We start from the raw sequence: 27,696 nt of genomic DNA, 5'->3' as shown, positions 1-27,696 counted from the left end.
CTCTACGATAAAGAATTCGAGCTCCAACCAGAATTGGGCCTTCAAATTCTGTAGAGCTGCCATAGTGGCAATCTGTTAGGGGTCCAGAAAATGCCAAGAAATATGGAATTATACATACTTTGGAAAGTACCTCTCCAGAATAGTGGCACTCCTATTTATATATGAAAGAATTTCAGTTCTCAAGAACTTCACCCATAATAGCACAAACTCACTTTTCCAGGGCTTTGAGGATGCTGTACAGTAAATGGCCTACAATGGTCCAAATGAGTTGGTTAAACAAGGCAGGCTGCTGGATGTGACCCCCTCCATCCAGAAGATCATAGCAGATATCCCATGAATACTGGGAGACTGGCAGGAAATTCCAGAATCTGATAGCATATTACCAATAACATATATATATATATATATATATATATATATATATATATATATACACACCCATGGCATATTTGGGAAAAGTTCTTTCATTTATTCCCTTTCTAAACTTTTGGCATGCAAAGGTGAAGCGTGCTGGAAATCTGGGTATTTTGGGGGTTGTTCAGGAGGTGAGGCCACAGGTGAGAGCACAGAAGGCTAGGAACAGAGTTTGGAGTCTGGTTGTCATTTGGAAAGAGAGCAGAGCCTTCCGGGCTAAAAGAAGTATATAAACTGGCCTATCTCAGCATGCTCAGTGGATCTATAACATAAGTCTGACAAGATAGAGAGTTTCTTTATAGCCTCAGTCACAGCGAGGGCATAGCTCCTTTTGACTCATTCAAATATAATCATACTTGATTGTACATATATATTTAAAGACAGCTTGGGAGTCTGTAGCAGAAGTGAAAAGGGTAATTAACTATTGGAAGACAAAAGAGATCTGAGGTACAAAAGAAAGCTGAGTAGAAAACAGGGGTTCAGATAACAAAATTTAGACCTGGGGTACTGGATGCTGGGAGATGATTTCATTTCTCTGAGTGGATTGCTGATGTTTTGCCAGATTTCACTGATCCAGCTAATCAGGCTAACTCTCAATAGCAACCTAACAATACTGTGTGATTTCTAACAGACAGCATTTGGGAGCCAGACAGAATAGAGAGGCAATCATGTAATAAAAAGACCTGGCAAATTCCTCAAGTTTTCACTGCCCCTCCCTGTCTCCCTTTGAGGTGACATCCTTCTGTCATCTGTTGTTACAGCACCCTGCCTGGTCCTTTTTGTAGCATATTTGTCATATGTCAATTATGCTGTTATTCCATAAGCTTCGCAAGATAAGTACCCTATTTTTAATATACTGCATAATGGCATGGTTATAGCAGGTATTAAATAACTACCAGATAATTCATGGATGGATGAATGCTATCCAAATCAATACAACTTCCAAATTCCTTAAAACGTGGAATTTTCTGCTTTCTATTCCTAGATGATAATGTCTTTTCCTCTTTTGGCCAAATATTTGCCTATTCTCTTCATTGTAATCAAGAAATCTTGTAATAATACTAACAGAGCTGCCCATGAGAATGTGAAAAAGAGTTAAAGTAAAATCCTGGTTATTTAGAGTGCATGTAAAACGTAATATTTTAGTTAACTATATCCATGATCATTCATATTTTGACTCTTTCTTTTGAAAATCTCTTAAAGATGTATTTGTAAAATTTCCTGTCATGGTAAGAATTCAGCCTTTGAGATTTGAAGAAAGTCCACAGTTATCATTCAATCAATAACTCAAAAGGTATTTCTTAAGCACCTACTCAGTACATTTGGCTTGAACTAGTTGCAGTAGGAACAGAGGGGAAGTAAGATTTCACAGATTGGAAAGTTGAGCTTGAGGAACTGTGTGAATAAACAACACAAGAGAGTGATGTGAGGCTGATGTGGGTGGTCTGGACCATTAATGCCGCAGGGCTTTAGACTTCTTCTAATTCAGACAGGATATAGGTCAAATGTGTCCTGATGCCAAGAGAGAAACTTTAATTCTCTTTTAAATATTAATACTTAGTTATAATATCTCCTATCTTTAGCAGAGAATTATAGTGTAGAGCTTGACTTGCCCACTAGCACTTCTTACTCCCCATCAGAGTGTGTTTTTCTCTACAGAAGGTGCTAAACATACAGCAACTTCTAGTTTGCTATACATTCTATTTAGTCTATGGTCTGCCTTCTCCCATTAGAATGTGGTACCTGAGCCCAGTCCCTAAACCTGGAGGGAAATATGAACAGAACAACATCTACCTCAATGATATACCACTTTAAAGGCAGAGATTGGCACTTATATTATAATCTAATAGGTTATATAACATAACTAAAATCCAATAATTGCTAGTTATTTAACAAATAACTTTTCACCAATAACTGTGGAAAGCTCTGGTCTTTGTGTAAAAGACCTTAGGAAACAAAGGATAAAGAACCTCATCCTCATAAGTCTTACATCTTGGATGCAGAAGAAATAAAATAAAAAGTAAACATAATTACTTATAATTATGTAGTAGGTTAGAAAATGATATGTACTGTGGGAAATAGTAGAGCAGGATTAGGGGGATAGGCAGGAGTTGCCATTTTAAATGGATTAGACAGGATTGATCTGATTAAGAAAGGGGATGTTTGTGCAAAGTTTTGAAGGCAGTGACCAAGTTAGCCTTATGGATAACTGGAGAAGGGGTCAAGAAAAGAGGATATCACAGGATGTAAGATGTGAAACAGGTGGGAGGATGGAAAGACTGGAGGTGCAGATTGTTGGTGTCTAGATCCTAGAAGAAGTGAGTTAGATTAAAAGACAGGAGGTGATGGTCAGAGAGGGTAATATGGGAAATTGAGATTGTAGAGGGGTTGCAGTTACTGGTAATTACAAGGTCTAAATCTATGATCATGGAAGCAAGTGGTTAAATCAGAGTAGAAGATAAAATAATTGGTGAAGAGAAGAAGGAAGTGAGGCATCTAGGTATTGCAAAGATGATCTGTGTATGTACTTAAGTTGCCAAGAACTAACTAGGAGTACTGTTGGAGAGTGTGGTAACAGGCAAAGAGTGAAAGTTCTCTAGAAATGAGAAGGCATCATCCTGGGGCAGTAAATGCCTGCAATAATTCAGAATTCTGGGCGATATGACCTGAGTACAGAGTGTGAAAGCTGGGAGGGTTTAGAGATGAGAGAGGCAGAAAACCCTGGAAGTGGCAGTGAGAGCTAAGGAGGGCAGCTACCTGCCTCCAGGCCCAGTGTCCTGAAGGCTTGGGGAGACACATCAGCCATTATTCATGAAGTCAGCAAGGGAAGCCCGGACCTCAGGGGAGAGCCAGGGTTCATCAGAGCAAGAAAGAATGGGAAAATTAATAGCAAATTAATACAGGGAATTCTTCTGGAAATGGACTATGAATTTTGGAGAGGACAAGGAGGGGATTCTAGGTTGTAAAGGAGTGCAGATGGGGGAAGAAGAGCCATCTAGGGATAGAGTATGTGGGGAAAATTAGGGCATCTGCAAGTCTCAGACTCCTTGAAGGGACTGGTGTAAACGTGTGGAAGAGAGATTAGTCTTTGTGGACTCACGGTAGACAGTGGTAGTGAGGCTCTGAGTGGTGAGGGGGAGGGGCAGGTTCTGGGGCTTGATCTGGATTCCTGTGGAAGGTAGGAGGTCTGAGGAAGCCTACTTTAGTTCTGGTTTGACAGGGTTCACTTTACCTGATCTGCTGATCTGCCGAGTGGGAGATGGGTTTCTTTGAATGCCTTGGGATCCCCGACTCCAGATGATGAAGCTGACTGCCTGCAGAAGTGCACAATACCTGAGGATTATACCTGAAGGTGGCACAAACCCGCAATATTTTAGAAGTGAAAGGGTTTACCGAAGACTACCTAAAAACTACCTACCTCTTCCTGGGGGAATTTGCTTCTTGCTAAATATAGTTCCATATGTGTAATATGTAAATTATATACACATGTGCAAACACACAACTAAATAAACAAAACAAAAGTAATTAAGGAACATAATAAAAAATAACTATATTTCAATGTAGAATGTAAAGATCAGAACACAAATTTTTAAAAAGTGGAGAGATCACCTACATCTGAAGGGAGCAGAAAGGAATTGATGGCCAAGATATGGAAGTGAGATAAGTATCTAAACTGCATGCTGGAGAACTGGAAGGACTGTAATACAGGGAAATGCCCCGACAGCAGAGAGGAGGCACACATATTGTTCAGGACACAGGGCATCAGGGGAGAAGTGGAAGAGAACACAGAGTTAGATATAGGTAGATTTGTTTGAACTTTACTATTCAGGTGGCAGGAAATAAATCACCAAAGGCTTTTTATTGTTTAGTAGGGTAGTAATGTGATATATTAAGGACAGTGCATCAGGGAGCAAATCTGGCACTAATGCATATATTGAATCTTAGTTTTAGATGACCAAGGTAAAACACTGTGAGAAGTTGTTACAATAAACTAAGGGAGAGATGAATGTAAAGAGATCTAGATAAGAGTAAAGAAGTCTTGGTGATTCACAGGTTGTTGGGATTATGGTATAGGGAGGAGTCAAGGTTCACCACAAAGATTTAAAGCAGAATAACCAGAAAAATAACATAATTAGCAGAAATGTCAGTCAAGTCAGGAAGAGCTACAGGTGGATAGGAAGATGGTTTTTACCTGAGACTTACAGATTTGGAAGTTCTAGTGAATCTAAGTGGAAATTCCAGCAGATTGAGAATTCAAGACAGCAACTTGCATAAGACTTTGGAACTACAGATATTAATTGGTGATCATGTGCAAGAAGGTGAGACATACTAGTAGTCATGTTAATTCATGAAGCCATCAAGGTGTAGTCTAGAGAGATGGAAAAATAGTCAAAGATATAAGAAGATGATTAGTTATGAGGATGGAAGAAGTGATAGAATGTCTACCCACTGTTAAAAGATGGAGGATATTTAAACATTGCTAAATGCTAGCTGCTAAATAAAATTAGGAAATCATTGGTGGCCTTTGAGTGAGTGATTCACTAAACAGATAGAGGGAATGATATTGGCAAAAAGGAAAACTCTTTTCCCTCTGAAAAGAGAACAAAGACAATTTTAAGTTTGTTGTGTGTTCTTTAAAGTTATTTAGATACTAGAGGCCCGGTGCACAAAAATTTGTGCACTGGGGGAGGGGGGAGGGGTCCCTCAGCCCGACCTATGCCCTCTCGCAGTCTGGGACCCCTCGGGAGATAACGACCTGCTGGTTTAGGCCTGCTTCCGGGTGTCAGAGGGCAGGCCCAATCCCTAGGTGCAGCCCGTGGTCAGGCTCAGAGCAGGGCCGATTGGGGAACTGGGGCGCCACCCCCTGTTATGCACAGAGCAGGGCGGATTGGGAGGTTGTGATGCCACCCTCAGTCACGCTCAGGGTAGGGCTGATTGGGGGGTTGGGGCACCGCCCCCTGTCACACTCAAGGCAGGGTCGATGGGGAGGTTGCGGTGCCACCCCCTGTCATGCACAGAGCAGGGCCAATCACGGGGTTGGGGCGCTGCCCCCTGTCATGCACAGAGCAGGGCCCATCAGGGGGGTTGGTGATCCATACCCAGTCACACACAGAGCAGGGTCAATCAGGGGGTTGGGGAGCTCCCCACTGTCACTCACAGAGTAGGGCTGACAGGGGAGTTGGGGCACCACCCCCTGTCACACACAGAGCAGGGCAGATCAGGGGGTTGGGGCGCCACCCTCTATCACCCACAGAGCAGGGCCGATCAGGGAGTTGGGGCGCCGCCACTGTCACACTCAGGGCAGGGCCGATGGGGAGGTTATGGCTCTACCCCATCAGACACAGAGCAGGGCCCGTGGGGTGGGGTTGGGGCGCCACACCCTGTCACACACAGAGCCGCAGGGCGATCAGGGGGTTGGGAGCTCCCCCCATCAGGCACAGAGCAGGGCTGATCAGGGGGTTGGGGCACCTTCCTCTGTCACGAACAGAGCAGGGCGGAAAGGGAGATTGTGGCCTCGCCCCCTGTCACACACAGAGCCACAGGGCGATCAGGGGGTTGGGGAATTCCCCCCTATCAGGCACAGAGCAGGGCCGATCAGGGGGCTGGGGCGCCGCCCCCTTTCACACACACAGCAGGGCCCATTGGGGGGGTGGTTGGGGAACAGCACCCTGTCACACACAGAGCCGCAGGGCGATCAGAGGGTTGGGGAGCTCCCCCCTATCAGGCACAGAGCAGGGCTGATCAGGGGGTTGGGGCGCCTTCTTCTGTCACGAACAGAGCAGGGCGGATAGGGAGGTTGTGGCCCCACCCCCTGTCACACACAGAGCTGCAGGGCGATCAGGGGTTTGGGCGCTGCCCCGTCACGCTGATCCCGGTGCCAGGAGGCCTCATGGCTCTGCTGATCTTGGTGCTGGGAGGCATATTACCCTTTTACTATATAGGATAGAGGCCTGGTGCATTGGTGGGGGCCGGCTGGTTTGCCCTGAAGGGTGTCCTGGATCAGGGTGGGGGTCCCCACTGGGGTGCCTGGCCAGCCTGGATGAGGGGATGATGGCTGTTTGCAGCTGGTCACACCCCCTTCAGGGTGGGAGTCCTGACTGGGGTGCCTGGCCAGTCTGGGTGAGGGGCTGAGGGCTGTTTTCAGGCTGGCGGGTGACTGAAACTCCCAACTGCTCCTTTTTTTCTTTTTTATTTTATTCTGGGCCAGCGTTAGCTCTGACTCCAGCTCTGAGGCCTCTGCTGCTGAAAGCAGGTATCTAGTTTTTTGGGTTCTATAATCAAAACACTGTATCAACTCCAGCTCTGAGATCCCGGCTCACTGAAAGCAGGTTTCTGGGGTTTTGTTTAGCTTTTATATATTTTTTTTAAATATATTTTATTGATTTTTCACAGAGAGGAAGGGAGAGAGATAGAGAGTTAGAAACATCGATGAGAGAGAAACATCGATCAGCTGACTCCTGCACATCTCCCACTGGGGATGTGCCCGCAACCCAGATACATGCCCTTGACCGGAATAGAACCTGGGACCCCTCAGTCCGCAGGCCGACGCTCTATCCACTGAGCCAAACCGGTTTCAGCAAGCTTCTATATTTTTAACTATGTTTCAAACTGCAAGCTCAGAGGCCGGCAAGGCAGGCGGGGAACGTTGGTTTCCTCCGTCACTGAAGCAAGCAAGCCTCATGTTAGTTTCAAGCTGCCTGGCTGCCTGCCGCCATCTTGGCTGGCAGTTAATTTGCATATTGCCCTGATTAGCCAATGGGAAGGGTAGCGGATGTACGCTAATTACCATGTTTCTCTTTTATTAGATAGGGTTCTGGGTAATACAAAGGTATGATTAGGGCCATATCTTAAGTATTCAGACTTGGTAGAAGTGTTTGGGGATTTGAGGAGAAAGAATTAGAATAGCTGAATGTGAGAAATGATGATGGAAAGTCAACGAGATGAAGAAAAGGAAGGCCTCGGGTCTAAGTGAGGTAAGAAAGGAATTTGGAAGAGACACAATCCTTAATATGCCCATGACAGTACCCCATAAAGGCAGCTTCAGATGCTAAGATGTATGCTGTTGCATCACCCCATTTGTGTCTGATCTACTTCTGTTTATTCAACTTCATGTTTAGAATTATTGGGTCAGGAGCTGTCCGTCTGTCCCATGCTGTGGCTCCTCTTGAATTTGTCGCTCATTCTGCTTTTCTTTGGCGTTTGGACCTAAGAACTCTTTCATGGTTTCATGATCCAGTGGCCCCTTTACCTCATGAGAATTCCCCACCACAGTCCTTCACCCCAAGAATTTCTAAGGTGAAGGTAGTATGAAGAGGGCATAATCTGGATGATCACATGGCATCTAGTGAGGCAGAAAACCCATCAGCAAAGTGATGAATACATTGTAAATTTTAGCAAAATCTCTGGTGATAAAAAAGATGGAAGAGCATGTTAAATATGAGCTTTGAACTTTAAAGAATAGAGGTTGATACTTTTGGGAGGTAGGGCATGGGGATTAACTCTACAAGCAGCCAGTGAGAACAAGGAGACAAGCATTGGTTGAAGATTTACCCAAACAATAATGAACTCTGACAAAGCTGAGTTTTGATGAAGGAGAAATAGGAGTTGGACTGTTTTGGGAAATATGAATAATATGGAACAAGAATTCTATAGTATAATATGGACTAAAGATTAGTTCATGATATAGTGTCAATAATAAATGTCCTGAATTAACCACTTCTATGGTGGTGTTGTAAGAGAATATCCTTGGTCTTAAGAAGTATACACTGAGGATGATGAAGTAAAGCATTGGAAATTTATATATTTGTATAAGCAAGTACCTAGTAAAATTCCAGCCAATGAAATTAAATGGGGCAATTATTATTAATAATTTAAAGTATTATAGAAGATTAAATTTCTATCTTATAAAGTATTTAGATGATAATCTTTTTATTATAATTCAGAATTTCCTTTGTCTGAGCCCAAAAGTAAAATTTAAAATACTAATTTAAAACAAATTTGATATAATTTAAATCAATAAACTGCATCTACTTAAGGTATCAATCAATGAATTTTGATAGATGTGTGGATGGACCTAGAAACTACCACCACAGTAGGCATACAGAACAATTTCATCCCCAAAAAAGTTTGCTTGTGCCTCTTTGCTGACAGTGTTAAAACATTAAACAGTAAATGAGTCTGCATTACTGGGCAGCTGGTATACCTAGCAGAGAGGGTTTTGATGGCCTTTTAAAACTCTATTTTTTTAAAATATGTTTTTATTGATTTCGGAGAGGAAGGGAGAAGGAGAGAGAGAGAGAAACATCAATGATGAGAGAGAATCATTGATTGGCTGTCTCCTGCATGCCCCCTGGGGATTAAGCCCACAACCTGGCCATGTGCCCTGACCAGGAATTGAACTGTGATCTCCTGGTTCATAGGTCGATGCTCAACCACTGAGCCATGCCGGCGGGTCTCACATTCTACTTTTTAAAATGTTTTTACAACTCAGTGGATGCATACAGTTCATGAACAGGGGGAGCATTTTCCCTACCTCATCAGCAAGGAAACAGAACCTCAGCAAAGTTAAATTATGAAGCCAAGGTCAGAGGACAGGCAGAGAATAGAACAAGCTGCCTGCTGCCCTTTCCAGATTTGGCTTCCAGTGCAGAACTGGAAATTCACAAATGGAAACAGCAACTACAGACATCATTTCAAGTGCTTCTGCCTAATTAACATGCAGCCCAGAGCCATCCCCTGGCAAGAGGATGGGGAAACACAGTTGTAAATGGAGAAGTGCTCCCCCATACTGAGCAACTGCCAACCAATCTAATTCAGGCAGTGGGTGAGATGTTCAGGTTGGGGCTTTGGTGTTAAAACTCAAAGTTTCCTTGTGCATGGAAACAAAATGAATTCGAAAAGGGCACTGAAGGAAGCATTTAGGGAGGTCTTTGGCACTGAAGACAGAAAATAATCCTACAGGGAGAATCTAACATCTTCATCTACAAAATGGGACTGATGAGAGAAAAAATAACGACATGCTACTTGTGTGAAAGAATTATCTTGACCTAAATGGGAATTATTATTGAGTCATCACTTAAGAACTTATAATAGTACAATTAGCAAGGGTTTTAAATCACACTTTGGTATAATTATCTTTCTTTATGGTATTTCCTATTGCATATAGTGTTAAAGGGGAAAAAAAAGGCTCTAGGCAGAAGTGGATTCAAACTTGGTCTCTGTACTTACCAGCTTTATGACTTTGGGATGATACTTCGCCTAAGCTTTAGTTCCCCATCTGTTAAATGAGCATAGTAATGCTTTCTTCATAGGATTTTCACAAAGTTTCAATGAGATAATACATATAAAGTGCTTAGAACAGGCCCCCAGAGTAATTACTTAGTAAATTATTATTTTTTATTCTCTCTAATTTTAACCTATTGTATATATATATTTTATTTTCAAATGGCAGAGTAAAATATAAATACCTTTCTGGTCTTTCAAATGTAATTACAGGAAAACCAAATGCTAAATGAACTAAAATTCACTTTAGGTTTTAATTTATTTATTTTACTTAGAACAAGTCTTTATAATATAGGGCATTCCTTTGCTGCTCTAATCAGTGCACACCTGTGATGCAACTTCAGCTTTAAAAAATATAATGTAGAAAATGCATTTTTACTATCCTGAGGCATTTCTTTTACCTCCTTAGCTATGGCATTTGTGGTTTTGACATGAATTGCGGTGTGATATTTTTTTGGGGGGGTGGGGAGGAGAAAGGACATTCATACCTGCCAAGAGTCGGAGAGGAAAATAGGAAGAGCCCCTGGAACTCTAGTATGTGAGATTAAAAACATTATTCAGAGCAACAGAGTGGGAAACCGGTGAATATTTTGGCTTTTATAAAAAGGGAGTGTGCCTCATAAACAGGACAGATGGAATGTATGGAAAAGTTCCAGTTAAAACAAGACACAAAGCACATGACTAATATTGCTTTTCCAAGTTAGACAAATGCAGTTTTAACCAGACTTTGCCTCAGGGGGGACTCCAGAGCCCTCCCTGAATCTTGAGATTTTGATCCCTTTTGAAGTTCCAAGTCCGAGGTTTTACTGAGAGGTGCTGTGTTTTGACCCCCTTCTTTCTTTCCGAGTTTCTCCCACTTTCTCCCAAATTCCCACCAGGTGAGTGAGGGTCAGAAGACAAGCTGATGTGCTCAGGTAAAGGAGCAACTGCAAAACTAAACGTGACCCTCTTCAGGAATGGTTATTGTTGTATGTTGGATACCTGGTTGGCCCACCAAGAGAAACTACATTGTCTAGGAAATAATATAAACTGTAAAGTTATTTTCGTATGTAAATGACAAATATTCTTAATACTCTTTTATCTCTTCCTCACATCAATGAATATATATTAAGGTGTAGATAGCATGTAATCTAAAAACAAACAAATTTTAACCAGGTTTCAGCATGATACCTATCCTTCAAAACCTGTCAGGCCCTCCTTAATATGAAGAGACTTCTTCATCACTAACTGGCATTCTCTTTCTCCTGTCACATTTCCTGTCACCTCAGTATGGAGGTGTACACCTGCTGTACAGTATAATTAATAGTTCCCCCTTTCAACTGTTCTCATGCAGAGCATGAGCTATATAGTCATCCAGTGTATGCTGCAAAGTTTATTAGATAGTATGTAAATGAATAACAATGAGCACCCTTCTTGGGATGGCCTGTTTGAACACAAACGAGTGTCATTAGTGGTTTCTCAGTGATTCTTATTGTAAATTCTGTCATGAACAGCGTTTTGATTTATGCCATCCCAGCCCACTTTAAGTTCTGATTCAAGTCGGGATTGCTCCAAACAGGGCAGGGCAGGCGGATGGAATGTGCAGCGGTGCCCCAACATTTCTTAACCTGCCCAATATTAAAAATGGCTTTTCCCCTCTTTACTTCCCAAAAACCTTTATGCCAAGCATAAAATCCTCCTGGACTCTCATGAATTTTTTGCTATGTAACAAGGGAGGTTGAAACTTGTCTCTGAAACATAAAGATCTATAATAATAAAAGCATAATATGCTAATTAGACTGGACGACCTTCTGGATGAAGCCGGGGCTGCAAGGGAAGCCCAGGTCCTAGGTGCCTGCTGGTGGCCAGAAGGAAGCCTGGATCCTGGGTGCCAGAGGGAAGCTGGTGCTGGCAGCCAGGGGAAGGAAGGCCTACTCTTGCACGAATTTTGTGCATCAGGTCTCTAATTACATATAATAAAAGCCTAATAAACCTGGTTAGTGAGAGGAAAGATAAAGTGCTATTTCTTAACATTGGTATCATATGGAAGTTCTCAGAAAGAAATTACTCAAACTTATGTGGGGGAGGGAGGGGTCAATTGAAATTTGATTTAGATCTGAGAAATAAGGGGAAAAAAGCAAATGCAATTATATTGCTTTGTTCAATAAATGGGTTTTGGAAATGAAGATTATTTTAAAATGTAAATATTCAAGAGTTATAAGCCTAAGAAATTAAACTGCCAACTTGATCTCAACTTAGGATATCATTTATTCATCAGACATTTCTTGAGTGTGTTTCAGGCACTAGGCTCAGATTCTGGGCCTAAAGAATACACATAAGCACCTTTCCTCCAAGAACTGCCAGCCTAGTAGCCTTACTTTTCCAAGGAAAGAGAAAAAATGAAAAACAACAACAAAAAAACCCACCTCTTCAAAGTGTATGGTCTATTTTGTGTAAAGTAATGTTCTGCTTTAAATTTGTAAAAAAGCATTTACGTTAATCCTGCTCAAGTCTTCCCCTCATTATCAAAACTTGGGTGAATTTTCCTTACATCAGAAACAGTTCTCAGACACAACCCAGAAAGGGGGCAGCAACTCCCTGATGATGTGAGTGGCTCAGACTCCTTTACCTTTTGCCACCCTTAGCATTAGCTTCCAGGAGAAAGGACCTCTTGGGTCTGAAGATGGCTATTGCTGGTCTAGACATCCTTCCGGACAGCTGGTGCACTATCCCCAGTTGCTCTGAGTTCTGGCCATTAATAGCCCAGAGCTGCCACCTTCTCCAAAGAATTGGCCTTCATCAAAGCAAGCCACATGGCTCAGGGATGTCTGGAGTTTAACCCATCCTCACCTTCTAGCTCTCCTCCACCCCCTGTTTGCTCCAGCGTAGCATAACATTGTCATACCATTTGTGCTCCAAGTTCTGGGTGGAATCAGGCTGAGGCCCACTTCAACTGCAATTACATCTTTGCTTGGCACCTTGCCTAGTTCTGACCTTCTTACCTCACTTCCCTTTTCAATAAATCACTTGTCAATAATCTCTATCTCAAGTTCTTCCTCTGGGGAGGTAAGACAATGAATGTTTCTCATGATATCCTCATTCCCTCATCTTTTCTTCTAAGTCCCTATATAAGAACTGAACATTATTATACCACCATCTATTCCTCCAAATACAGTTTTAGACTATCAAACCTAATCTCTAGAATGGCTAACAGAAAAGACAAGAAACAAATCCAAGCTGCTTTCCACTAAACATAAATATGGGTGTATGTTTTTCAAGTGCAAGTAGAGGCAAAATTATTTAGATAAACTGGTTTTCCCCATAAAGATACCATTTTCATTTTCATGAGCCGAATGCTTATTTGCTACAAGTTTGAAACAAACGATATGGTAGAAAAGAGGAATACTCCGCTGGGTGTTGCTAAGGAGTAGTACTTTTTGAATGTATAATTTTATAGCAAACTACAATAGTTAAAATGAATTTTTCAATTAATTGTATATGAGCATAGATGAAATATGCATTTGTTGCAAAAAATATTTTAGTAAGCTGAAGTTTTGCCACAAATTCATTAATTTAGTTATATCTGCTTCTTTGTCTATTTCAACAGTAAAATTATATTTCATATATTCTGAATACTAGGTAAAATAGCAAATGAAAAATGCTAATAACTGAAGAATGTGGTTTTGTATTATGTTTATATGAAGTTCAAGGGAAAATAAGTAGGAGGAAGAGAGAAATACCAGAGTTATCCTATTTCCTTGTTCCCTGTGTTTTGAGATACTGCCTCGGGCTCTATCTTCCTCTAAATCCATCTGGAGATTTTCAGAGCTTTCCACCTTTCCTCCCAGGCCCCTTTCCTTAATCCTTATTAAAATTGAATGCCTTTGATTTTATTTCCTGTGCCTGCTTTTCCAAGAAGTATCCCTAACCACCCCTCCCCTCCCTATGTTTTTGTAGGGGCTTTTAGGAAACAGTTCCTCAATCAAAATGTGGAATAACTAGGTAATGGCAAATTATCTATTTATTTGTTGTGATTTTTTAAATCAAATGATAGCATATATTAAATTTCTGTATACAAGAGAGCTTTTAATACTCAGGCAATATGTTTTAAAGGTTTCTGTAAAATGTACATGACCATGATACACATCAAGAGCCAGGAATACCCAAAGTTATACTTCAAACTTTATTCTATTTGTGGTCGATTTGCCTAGTTTTGAATGCTATCAAAGTATATTATGGACCCATTATAATAGTTCTTACTTTGTTGTTGTTTTCTCAAGGAAGTAGCTTTTATAATTACCCAAGTTTAATTTAATTTGTAGAGTAAATGTAATTAGGAAGAGAATACTTCCTGGGGAAAAGTGCATTTCTGCTTTTTTCACAAATCATTCTGTCTAGGGGTAACAAGAGAATTTTGAATGATTTATTCTTAATATCAAGGACTACAATATTTATCATTTTTAGTTGTTCCTTCTTCCAGTTAACTGTGGAGATCCTTTAAATTTTGCTGAAATTTTATGGCATCAATTTTAGAACTGAAAAACATTAAAAGTGTTTCCTAAAACTTTCACTGATCTGATCACTTGATTTACAGAAAGATCCCAATCTAAACATTGAACCTTCTATTGTCTTTAAATTTTTTTGTCCATTTTCTTCCTCCTTTCCCTTCTATGGATTAAACACTCTCAAAATAGTATGAATAAGCCCATTATCTAAATTAAAGAGCATCTAAGAGAGTGTCATGAGTACACAGTTTCTCAATTTTTGTTTATTCTATCATGTTAACAATGGGTATTTATTATACCTCATGAAATAAGTTAAAGAAGTCATCTCACATATGCCCTAAACATTTAATTCTGGGGGAAAACTCAAAAATTATTCAGATTAAGTCAATGTTCACTTTGCAAATTGTGAACAAAATGAAGGTGTTCTAAGACATTTTCAGAAATCAAATTATAGTCAATAGTCGTGCCAAAATTTTACCTGTGATAGATTGGATTGATGTGTGTATACCTGACTAAGTTAGATCTTAAGAATCATTTTTAAATAACTAAAATACAGTAACTTTTACCTTAATAATGATTTTTATATATTAGTTATATTTTTAAACCTTTGCCTTTATGACCCAAGTGACTTTATTTTAAAGACAGCCGATTACATTTACAACAAACTTAAAGACACATAATGCCTTCTTTTTTCAAAAGCTAGAATTAAATACACATTTATGTATGAATATATGTATATATCCAATTAACTCATATATTAATTATAATAACACTACAATAGTCCCATTACTGAGTGTCTACTATACCATAAGTGCTATTCTTGGCATGCATATACTTGCTCATTTCATCTCCTATTGGTATTTTTTATAAGTGGTTAGCCCAGTGATACTGTGGAGGAAATGGAGCCCCAGCGAATTTAGGTAACCAGCCTAGGGGCACATAGCTACTATGGAGCAGTGCTATGAAAATCTGGAACTTTGTTCCCAGTATTCATTTAGCAATACTATCTCATCACATTTGTTACCTCCAGTTGTAAAATGAGAGAAAAGCAAGACTCACAGCCCATGCTTATGAAGGAATAAAATTATTCAGAAAGTACAAACATACTGATGACATGATGTTAAATCCTCCACTGATTTCTGTCAAGGCAGCACATTTTTTAATGACGTGTGATTTGTGAGGCACTTAGGACTTTAAAAAAAAAGTATAAAAGAGGGTTCTGAGGCTATGTGGTTTAAAATATTATCCTTCTGCTTCCATTGGCTTAAGAATTTCCAGTACAATCCATTTTAAAAAACTATCCTTAATGAAAACACAGTGCTAGAATGTAAAGAACACGGTCTTTAATGCACAACACTGGACAAATACTGGACAAGAAGCTCCCACTGTCCTAGAGGGAAGAAGAACCACTCAGGCACACCCTCTAATGAAGTGTCAGCAATGACAGCTGCTAGAAACCAACTCTGGAAAGTTGCCTTCCTGTGATGTTGAATCAGGGATGGGGATGAACTGAGTAGACCCAGAGGCTGATGACAAACTGCCAGTGTCAGTAAACAGAAGTCATGTCATACATCGATGTGTGGGCAGTGTAAAGCTTTCTATTTGCACAGAAGTGTGTGTGAGAGAGACAGATACACACACACACACAGATTCCTAACACGTAGTAACAAATAGCCCCACAATAGCATATCCATTTAGTGTAAAGAATTGCTATAATTAGTGTAACATTTTTGTGTTAGGTTTTTACTTAATTGCATGTTTTAAAGTTCAAAAAAAATTCCTTAAAATGCTATTTACCAAAGTGTATCTGGCTTGTCTTCTGTAAATTCTAACCATGACACTCTACAGCAATAACATTGGACACTATTCCCCTGGAGTTCAATTTATGGCCTTCCTCTAGTTCTGCAGAACCGTAAGGCCTACCCACCTCCTCCATATCCATTTATGGGATCAATTTCTGGTAGTTCTGTAGACTCTGAGAAATGTCAGCTTTTAAACCTGGAAAGTATTGACAGAACCAAGTCTCTATCCCTCGTAGTCATCATCCTTAGGTGTCTAAAGTTTCAGAACAGAGGTTGGCCTAGAGCTTTTTAAAGGACAAAGCCAGAAAGCAGAATACAAAGAAAACACATTTTTGTTCATATATTCATTATTTACCTCATGTGCTATGGGAGTGGGAGCCTAACCTGAACTTGAATTTGGGTTGACCTAGGACAGAGTGAGAAAACCATTACAAACATGAGGAGCAGAGCTGTAGGATCTGCTGCTTCCTTCCAGGAGATTGCAATCTTAACTGCCAGAGCAAAAGTCCTACTGAGTCAGTAAAAGGCTTGGTCAAGTATGATCTGCAATAACCTTAATTCCATGTTCCAATTGGGTTAAGTTTAAGAGTTGTAAAGAGCTGGTAAAGGTCAAGTTGGGTCTGCAAATGTGCTTGATTTCTGGACTTAAATTGGTTTTCTTTCTGGAAACAAGTAAGAAGGTCACTCCCTCTTCTGACTACTTAAAAAATAAGCATCTTTTACAGTTTTGTGCTAAGCCAGTTGGAAGGATTTTAGGCTATTGGAGTCTTCCTAGTTACTAGTAGATGGCCACACTGGTAGTAAAGGGAGCCCAAAACAGTATTTATTTTTTGTCCTTGGAATTCCAGGCCAGTGCATCTATATTAGTGAAGAAGTTTTAGATAATGTATTTTAAAAGTTGATAGAAAGCCAAGGACAAAGGGTGCAAGGGGATACAGAGAGGAGATAAAAGAACAGCAGGGATGTTAGGGAAGGATACTTGCAGCTTAACTCATTGCTACCTTGGGAGTTACAGGGCAGAGTACTCACTACCACCCCAGTTAGCACCTCTCTGCTCTGATTACTCTCCTACAGTTCCTCTCTCTTCTCACTGCAAACACCTACGCCATACCATCTCCAGGTCTGAACTGTTTTAGCCCTGTTTTCTAGAATGTTTGGGGCAAGCTGAAAAAGGAGAAAAAGAGAAACCAACTGGATGGGGACAGCTAGAGACTTTGTGGGCTCTATTCTCTTTCAAACCATCATGTCCATGTGTGACTGTGCATGCACACAGTCTTCTTTCATGCCTATTACATTTTTAAAAGAAACAGGCACAGATGAGAAGAAACAAAGAGGGATGGCAAAGAGACATACTAGATATCACTGCCTCAGGGGAACCGTCCCTCTAAAGCGGTGATGGGGAAATAGGAGATATCTGTACACTATTAACAATAAAAAATATTTTTTAAAATAAAAATAAAGCAGAGTGAGCATCTCCTCACTATGTTCATAGTGCCCTGATGGTCTCTCCCTTGTGCTTATCACATTGTGTTTCACTGTCTGCTTAAAGAGTTCTCTTCTCACCTGGACTGTGAGGTACTTACAGCCAGCATGTCAATGCTATTTACTGTGTGCCTGTGAGTGAGTTGGACAGTATTCTGTGGTTTCCAGTGTCCTTGGGATATTTCAGAGTAAACAGTAAAGGATAGAATGTAGGAAGCATGTAGGGATAATATAGAAAGGACGTGGCTCTGGCTGGTTTGGCTCAATGGATAGAGCATTGCCCTGTGGATTGAAAGGCCGCAGGTTCAATTCTGGTTAAGGGCACATGCACTGGTTGCAGGCTTGATCCCCAGTAGGTGGTGTGCAGGAGGCAGCCAATCAGTGATTCTCTCTCATCATTGATGTTTCTCTCTCTCTCTACCTTTCCTTACTCTCCAACATCAATAAAAAATATATTTTTTAAAAAAGGATGTGATGATGCCACTAAAAACTCATAATAAAGTAATTTATGACTCATTATTATATTTTATGTGTTTAAGTCTATAATAATGAGCCTCTTTCTAATGGTGTAAGTAGTTTGTGGCTAGAGGAACAAAGGTAAATATTTTCAAAGCACAATTATGTTATTAAAATGTCACAGCCAAGTGTGGGTATCTACAGAAAAGTGAATTGGTCATGAATTAAAGTGGTCCAGTCAGAGTAATTAAATGAACTAAAACAACTCATTCATTTTAACCATTTTTACCTTTAAAATACTGAATCATATCTGATTCTGTTATCCTTCAAGTCAAAATAATCAATATTAACACAAATTAATTACAATATATGTCCTTCAAGATTATTTCTCAGGAACGTCATTCACTATGACTCATGTGGATTTTCCTGTTGAGATTGAGGTCTGTATTTGATTATTCTTACAGGAAAAATTCTAGATCCAAAAACACCTCATTGGTTCAGATAATATAAATACCGTGAAACTTCAACACATTAAACACTTTGGAGGGTCCTCCACTATTGGAGGAGAATTCAAGCCAAACCCCAAAACCTAGCTAAAATCGTATTTCTACCACGCTTATTTCCCCCAAATAATAAAACCAAATAACTATCCAGGAAATTAATAGCAATGAGCAGGTTAACTCCTCCCAAAAGAAGTTGTGTATTTTTTGATGTCATGTACTTAAAACTATTGTCATCTTATTTCAGTTTTCAAAAAACATTTTGGTCTAGAACTGTATATACTTCCCAGTAGGAAAATAAGCCATAACCCCTCATTTTGTCTTCCATTTCAGAAAACAGCAGATGTGCATCTTCGAATGCAGCATCCTGCACCAAGTGCCTTGCGCTAGATCCAGAATGTGGATGGTGTGCTCAAGAGGTGTGCCTAATTTTTTTTCTTTCTTTGTTCTTATTTCTCTTTTCTGTTTTTCTCACAATTGAACTTCTCTCTAGCATAATTTCATTGCCCTGAAACTCCGTAACCTTGAAGGTGTATCAGGAAAACGATACTGATGAGCATCAGGAAAATTTTATTTGGTTTTATGCCTGGAAACAGCATATCTGGCTGAATATAAAGTATAACCTTTTTATTAGGAAAATTATGGTAATTTTGAAATGAAGTGCAAACCATTTTATGTTTTCCATCTGTTCTATAGAGAAAATTGGCAAACACAGCTAGTAACTTTTGCTTAGGTCAGAAGGCTTTGTGTGAAATTCTTGTTGCAGCTTGGGGCATTCGGTTATATATCCAAGTTGGATCGTTGTCTTGTACTTGCTTATTACAGAAAAGCAAGCTAATTTATTGGTCGGTTTAATTTGTTTTATTTGCAATACTTGGAGATAAGTGATTTACCCTATCATAACATTGTATATCAATTCTTTAGTAACTTATGGAAAATGGGGTGCTTTTCTTTTGACATGTGATAATGTGTACATTTAAATTCTGTGGTATAGAAAATAATTAAGAAATGTTTATTGTTAAAAATTTGTTTTACATCCTAACAAGAGAAACATATCCCAATAACTTCTTAGTAAAATAATTATAACGTATTCCTTCTCTAAAGTAGTTTTGTGGGTGTTGTTGTTGGTAATCTCTAATTAGAACCACCTATTATATAAGTTGTAATGAAGAAGCCATCTGCTAATTTGGGGTGAGACTGCGTAGGTAATTTTGTATTTATTTATGTAGCCCCTGAGAATTGGAACAGATAGATCTTTAATGGTCTTTTGCTTGGGATGAAGAGAAACCTCTAGCTTTACGTCCTCTCATTTAGCTCAAATACTGCACCTACCATCATCTTTCCACCCTCTCCTATTACTGCTTGCTCTTATGCATCCCCAAGGAGGAAAAAAGAAAGGTGAAAAGTAGCAAAAGATAGTGGATGTTATTTTCTTTCATGAGGCAAGGCAAGAAAGTGGTAGGGGAGGGGTTCATGGAACAGTAGCCATGTCTGAAAGTAAGTGCCCCTCCTACTGACAGCCTCAAGGCTTCTGAATGTGGCCTGGGTTTTACCAGTGACAAAATCAGATGTCACTCCAAACTAGAGTTTCTCTGTCAAGAATGCGTCATAGCTTAATGTTTCCTGACCCTAACCCAATACTCCATTTTACATTTTTACTGTATCAATAAGGAAGATCCTTAGAGTCATGGAGTTTGGGCCAACTTGACATCAGTTGCTAAGAACTTTAGTGTATGTAGTTTAGAAGAACTTGCAAAAGATGGTTTGGAAACCCAGTTGTCAGCTAAATGCACCATGCCAGCCATATAGAAGGTCTAGTTCCAAAGGGTTCCTCTCCATCTCACACCTCTGCTGGCACAAAAAATCTGGAGAGTCACAGTTATGTGAGTTGCAATGTCAGTCCTGCCAGGGCAGGAGGGATTTTGCGTATTCAGAGGAATGACAGGTCAAATGGAAGGAGGTAAGCCAAGGGAAGAGGTGGGTGGCTGCCAGGGCAGAGAAGACAAAACCTGTTTATGCTCTTGATCAAATCCCCATAAAGGGATCTCAGAAAATATTTAGAAATGAATTGGCTGTTCATGTCCCAAAATATTCTATGTACTGAAGGGTAGTCTACGGTAATTTAGAGGTTGAAAAAGCAGGCTCTGAAATGAGATCACCTTGGATACCAATCCCAGTTCCATCAATTTCTAACCATAGTACCATATTAACATGTCCTCTGAACCTCAGTTTTCCCTAGCTTTAAAATGGAAATAATAACTGCACTGATGACACACTGTTGTGAAGATTAAGTGAAACAGTGTGTGGGAAGCATTTGGCAAACAGACATTGCTTAAGAAATGGGAGTTGTTATTATAGGAACTTCGGTGAAACTCTGGAGCAATTCATTCAGGCTTGGGAAAATCAGAATAGCCTGTGTTAAGAACACAACTCTAGGTGAAGCAACCAGGGTTAGAACTTGGCCACTAGCCACATCATTAACAGAAGGAGCTGTCCACTCCTACAGGCTGACCTGACATCACCAAGAGAAAGAATGCCGTGGTTGGTTTTGAAAGATCGCCCACCACTTAGGTATGCATGCAACTGATGTCTATTATTCCTCAATCAGCAGGGTAGAGGGACAGAGAAGGAAGATGTGGTTTTATCTGTTCTTAAGCCTGGCTTATATGATTTTCAAAGCTGGTCAAAGTAAAAGAAAAGCTGGAGGAATGCATTACCATCAAACCAAGAAATGTATTACAAGAAATGTTAAAGGGACTTCTTCAAAATGAAGAACAAAAAAATTTAAAAATATATGAATAAGAAAATATTGCAAAGAAAACTTTCACTGACAAAGGCAAACACATAATAAAAGCAGTAGTTCAACCAACACTAAGCCAGTACAAAGGTTAAAAGGCAAAAGTAGGAAGATCGTATGTAATTACAATAGTAAATTAAGGGATACTCACAAACACACAAAAGAAGGTAGAATAGATTGAAAAAAAAAAAAAAACATAAACATGGAGGGGGTGAGTAAAAATGGTAGTGATTTTAGAATGTGTTTGAACTTAAGCTACTGTTAACTTAAAATAGACTGCTATAATCATAGCTTGGTATATATGAAGCACATTGAAACCACAAACCAGAAATTTACAAGAGATATACAAGAAATAAAGAGAAAGCAATCCAAACAAACACTGCAAAAAGTTATCAACATACAAGGGAAGAGAGCAAGAAACTAAGAAAATAAGAGAACTACAAAAACAATCAGAAAACTATTAATAAAATGGTAACAAGTACATACCTATCAATAATTACCTTAAATGTAAATGGATTAAATGGGCCAGTCAAAAAACAAATGGATAAAAAAGAAATGGTACCTACAGGGTGTCCCAAAAAATGTATATATACTTTATTAGCTGACTCAATTACATTTTGAAAATGAAATGTATTTTAAGAAACACTGCCTTTATAATTATTCAAAGTGTGTATACATTTTTGGGACACCCTGAATATACAATAGAATGTTACTCAGCCATAAAAAGGATGAAATTGTCTTGGGTGAAATGAGTCACAGTGAAGGACAATTACCATATGAATTCACTTATATTTGGAACCTAAAAAGCAGAATAAACAAACAAAGCAGAAACAAACTAATAGATACAGAAACAAACTGATGGAGTGGGTTTGAGGGGCTGGGTGAAGAAGGTGAAGGGATTAGGAAGTACAAATTGGCAGTTACAAAACAGTTATGGATGTAAAGTACAGCTTAGAACAGTGATGGCGAACCTTTTGAGCTCGGTGTGTCAGCATTTTGAAAAACCCTAACTTAACTCTGGTTCCGTGTCACATATAGAAATTTTTTGATATTTGCAACCATAGTAAAACAAAGACTTTTATTTTTGATATTTACTTTATATATTTAAATGCCATTTAACAAAGAAAAATCAACCAAAAAAATGAGTTCGCGTGTCACCTCTGACACGTGTGTCATAGGTTCGCCATCACTGGCTTAGAATATAGTCACTAATATTATAATAACTATGTATGGTATCAGACTTATTAGGATGATCACTTCACAAGTTTTATAAATGTCTAATCAGTATGTTATACACCTGAAACTAATATAACACTGAATGTGAACTGTGATTGAAAAATAAAATTTAAAAAGTTTAAAGAAACTTAATTGGTATCTATTTTTCTTCAGTATTCATGCCCTGAAGCTAAATTAATTATCAGTTTGTTGTAAACACTTTAGCTAAGAGACTCTTAAGACCTGAATAAAATTAAACCTATGACCATATAGTAGATATACATATATATATATATATATATATATATATATATATATATGCCTAGTTATTTCACTAGTTATATATAGTGAAATAACTAGAACTAAGAATGACAACTGTACTATAAACAAAGCAATCAGTAAAGAAAAACAAACAAAAAAACCCCCTCTCTGTGTATTCTCTCTCTCCCTGTTCTCTTTTTTCTTCCCGTCCCCCACCCATCTCTTTCTTTTTAATAACAAAAAATAAAAGATTTCTAGAAAATTTACACAGGATATATACTCAATTTGCTTACATTCTTGTGTAGCATGTAAATCTGCCATTATATATATATATATTACCTTCTCTTTCCCTCCATGCTATAGAAAAGCAATAGAAAAATATTGAAGATAAACAGAACCTTATCAATATTACCTAGTTTGCCGCATGTTCATTTTTAACATATGTGAAGGACTTGACCAGTCTCTCTTCCTCTCCTGCCTGATATGTCACATACTGGTTGTGATTGCATAACCAGAAGTTTAGAGGGCAGCCGTGGAGCATAATTATATTAAAATATGATATAAACGGCATTCACTATCAAAAAGAAGATGAGAGAATTCTTTCATTTTTGTGCAGATTGCCAAATCTGAAACTCAGGACTCAGAAATGAGGAGAATAAAACACTTTTCTTATGTATCTCCCCAGATTATTCCATTAAATGGGTGAAAGTAATAACTGAAGAAAAGCCAGCCAGGGTAACTTCAACATGGCCTTTTCATTCCAAATAGGTTTTATTATTTATTTATTTATTGAAAATATAAAGTAATATCTTTTAGAAAGAAAAAGAATACTGAAACACTTTAGAGGAGATTTTTATATGACATAATTTTTCCAGGACTGAAAAAAAAAATTTCCAGGACTGTAATATCAATTCAATTAATAACCCCAAAATAACTAAATTTATACTATAGAATTTGATGCCAAATTTAAAAACTCAAATTTGATTCTAGTTTTGCTGTTGTTGAGTTAATTGGGGTAACATCGGTTAACAAAACCATGCAGGGTTCAAGTGTATAACTAAACAAAACATCATCACCAAATAGGTTTTAGATGCAGACAGCTGAAGTCTGAGTTTGCTTGAGTGCTTCTTGTAGAAAAAGTAAAACATAAGAATTAGAAGAAATTAAAACGCCACAAAACACAAAAATTAAACGGGTGTGGCTTCAAATTCTTTTCTTTTATACAAAGTGGAAAGTAGGCCACAGTGGATAAGGGCAGCATTCCATTCTTCATTTTGATGCCATGGTCTGTTCTTCCCTTTTCAACCCTAATTGTCAAATTGGCAATGTTTTTATGACTTAGTTGTGTGTGTGTGTGTTTTCAATAGAAGTTAGCTACTTTATTCCTATTATTATTATTTCTGGCCTCTGAATTGGCCTTGCCTAAGCCAGACATAGTTCTTTCTGCATGGGCATTTACACACTATGCTTCCTCTTCGTGTATTTTCCTCCAGAAATTCCTGTAGTTCACTCTCTGATCCTTCACAGTTTTCATCTGACCATGCTATTTAAAAATGCAAACAAGAGCCCATCTCCTTTTCACATCTTTTAAAAAATTTTTAAATGATAGCTGACATATATTATATTCATTTCAAGTGCACAACATTATTTTTACATTGGAGTAAAAACAACCAGGCTAATTTAGACATTGCAGAATAATTGAGACTATTTGGTCTATATCAGCAAACTTATTTGGCATTTAAAGGTCAAATGGCATAGCATGATCTATACTTGCAGTGAATCAACCACACTCACTTCTTTTCCATTTTGTATATACAAATAGCAAAACCCCTGGCTGAAAAAAAAAATCAGTTATTTATACTTTATCCCTTTCCTGATTTGAAGGCTTGGGATTTTTACATCTGTAAAACACATGTGGCTCTTGGTCTGTGTCCTTTCATGTGAGGCATGAATGAGCACATATTCCCTAAGCTCTGGCACAGGTGGGATTCCCCACCCCCACCTAGCCAGAGGCTTTCTGACAAAAAGTTACACATACAATAGAAGTATATGCCACTTTCTCTGAGGAACTCCAAGTTGTTTATAAACCAAATCTCACATTCTTAGTACCTCTAAGTTTTATCAGTAGATAGGGTAAATTTGAATACACAAAATTAAGGCTTTGAATATTTTTAATTTCCGTCTAAAATCTAGGTGTATGGTCAATAGAAAAGCAAATTACATTTTTTCTATTTCCATGAAGTGATTTACCAAATGACATCTGAAAAAATTGATTGGAAATATTCTCTATTGTCTTTTCATTATATTTATATTACAGAGTGTGCTCTACCCTCTAATGATCAGTACTGTAAAGGGTCACATAGTAAAATTTTTTACATTTTGTGAGCTACATACTTTTTCTGTTGCATATTCTCCTTTTTATTGTACTATAGCATTTTAAAATCGTTATAAAAAACATTTTTAGCATTAAAGCCATAGAAAAAAAGCCATGGGTTTTATTTGTCCCATTGTTCCTTACTAGTTTTCCAACCCTTGTTCTAAATTGAGATGGGAATTAAATTAAAATCCTTGTATGAATGCTTTTATATTGCCTACCACCATCCCATCTAATTACTCTCCACTGCCACGGATGTCCCTGTCCATAATTAGTGAGTGATCTCATAATCAACTAATATTAAACTTAATAATCTCCATAACCCTAGGACAATCTGTGCTTCCCCTAAGTTTAATGGCCATGATTATTACATTTCCTTGCTTCATGGCTGAATTCACCGATGGTTTATTGACTCTTTGATGACAGGAACTATGTCTACCTTGTTCTATTCTCTATCCTCAGCACCTAAAATACTTCTGTCTCTGAGTAAGTATTCTTTGATTGAATGATTAATTGATAATAATCCAGTTCTCTGAATCAGCTGAACTAAAGGAGGAATAACTGAATGCCAGATGGAAATAGCCAGGAAGGCCCTAGCCAGTTTGGCACACTGGATAGCATGTTGGCCTGAGGACTGAAGGGTCCCTGATTCAATTAAGGTCAAGGGCACATGCCTAGGTTGAGGCTTGAACCCCAGTGTGATGCGTGCAGGAGGCAGCCTATCAATGATTCTCTCTCATCATTGATGTTTCTCTCTCTCCCTCTCCCTTCCTCTCTGAAATCAATAAAAAGATATTTTTTTAAAAAAAAAAAACACGAAATTGCCAGGAAGATCACTGAGCAAATAAGTATCTAGCTAATGTGTAAGCAAATATCACATATAATTCAGGACGTTATATATAATGTTTATATATAAACATATGTTTATATATAAACATATTTCTGTACTTTTCAAGACATATCTTGTTCTTAGGAAAAAAACCTGAATGATTACATGAAGAATAAAAATACCATTTTCTTCACAGTTAAGATAAATTAAATTTCAAGGTTGTTCCATTAATTCCAAGTTTATTGGATGGCTCTTGGATAAACATCAACTAGCCAATGCTGAATGATAATGAACATTTTAGATTCAGTTGCAAAATAAGGAGAATCTGAGCTGCCATCTTATCTCCCTGCCTCACTATGAGCATCAATCGTACTTGATTATTGAATTACTGTTGTGTGTATAAGAAGTTGGCAGATTTCACAGGCTAAGAAATGAAGATTTCCAATTCATTCTCTTATGAATTTTCTGTACTTATTTAAGCATGTGACTTCTGAGGATTCGCTCTCGTATTCCAAACATAACAATACGTAATAAACATACCAGCTGAGTTCTTTGAGAACTAAGGCTTAAATCTGGAACCGCTGAATGGTCTATTTTGGATAAATTTTCTTCTGGAGCAGTCTCTCCAAAGTAAAATATTAAGTTGGTATAATTTTACAGTGATCAGTTAACAAAAGTACTTGGTTTAAATCTCCTCTTTAATATTCATTTTCTTCTTTTTAAATAAGATTTAGGAATTAAAGCTTACTTAAAACAAATTTGCCAGTACTCTTATTGGAAACAAGTGGCTCTTTGGGATAGTTGCATAAGTGGTGCAATATTAGAAGATGGCTTCTTTGCAAAATTTGTTATGTGGTTTTCTTTGGTTTTAATTGAGATGATATGCACTAAAAATGTCAGTGATTTTCCTTCTTTTAAACAGGATTTCATTTCAGGTGGATCAAGGAGTGAACGTTGTGATACTGTTTCCAATTTAATAAGCAAAGGATGTTTGATTGATTCAATAGAATACCCGTCTGTGAATGTAATACCAACTGAAAATGAAATTAATACCCAGGTGACACCAGGAGAAGTATTGGTCCAGCTGCGACCAGGTTTGATGATTTTCAAATAAATCGATGATGATTATTAATTTGAAATTTTTACTTGATCATATTTAATAATTTGTGGCAGGCAGTATTGTTGTAGTGAAAATAACAGTGGGCTCAGAATCAGGAAATCAGAATTCTAGCCTTTATTGTGCCTATAGCTAGCTAGCTGTGTGGCCTCAGACACTCCAGCAAACTTGACGGCACTATTTTATAATTATGTGTTTCCAGACTTGATCATGCTGTAGCGTAATTGTATTCTTGCTCTACTGCCAGCCCTGGAAGAAAGAGAACATATTTTATTCCACTCTGTTTCTCCAATGCTGGCATATAGTAAGCATTCTATAAGTATTTATTGAATTTATTGGTTGAATAATTTATTAGTAAGAGATGTGAATTAAGCTGTCCTTAGAGCCTTTGTGACTTTTAGACATAAACTTTTAGACACAAAACTACAATTCATAATTGTCATAATTAACTTGAACAGCTTTGTGATGGCCCCTGACACTAGTACATATTCTACCTCCTATATTTCCTCTGTACTTGCCCTTCCATCGCATTGTTCCACAGTTTGGCATAAGTAATAGGCCACTAGAAATTATTCCTTTTCTGCCAGTGCTAGAGAATCCCAGTGTACAACCTCTTATGGCGAGATAAATTCAGGTACACAGGTGTGCATCACTCAATTAAATGTTTAGTTTTAACTAATATG

The 27,696-nt window shown here is 38.4% G+C and overlaps 1 protein-coding gene across 4 annotated transcripts in view; it reads left to right on the top strand.

Moving 5' to 3' along the window:
- ITGB8 (integrin subunit beta 8) overlaps positions 1-27,696 on the top strand; it is an 85,802-nt gene that overhangs the window by 11,405 nt on the left and 46,701 nt on the right. For 2 of the 4 annotated variants that reach the window (XM_036327950.1, XM_036327949.1), the window contains exons 2-3: positions 18,754-18,839; positions 26,819-26,990. In XM_036327950.1, the coding sequence (XP_036183843.1) occupies positions 18,754-18,839; positions 26,819-26,990 (258 nt within the window). Of the gene's footprint in view, positions 1-13,632; positions 13,678-18,753; positions 18,840-26,818; positions 26,991-27,696 lie in introns of all 4 variants that reach the window. The other 2 variants (XM_036327953.1, XM_036327952.1) reach the window with 2 other exon arrangements.

This window comes from Myotis myotis, unplaced genomic scaffold (genome assembly GCF_014108235.1).
Source record: "Myotis myotis isolate mMyoMyo1 unplaced genomic scaffold, mMyoMyo1.p scaffold_m19_p_11, whole genome shotgun sequence".
In the NCBI taxonomy this organism is placed as follows: domain Eukaryota; kingdom Metazoa; phylum Chordata; class Mammalia; order Chiroptera; family Vespertilionidae; genus Myotis; species Myotis myotis.
The sequence above is the reverse complement of the archived record's forward strand: the minus strand, read 5'-3'. Positions and strand labels throughout refer to the sequence as shown.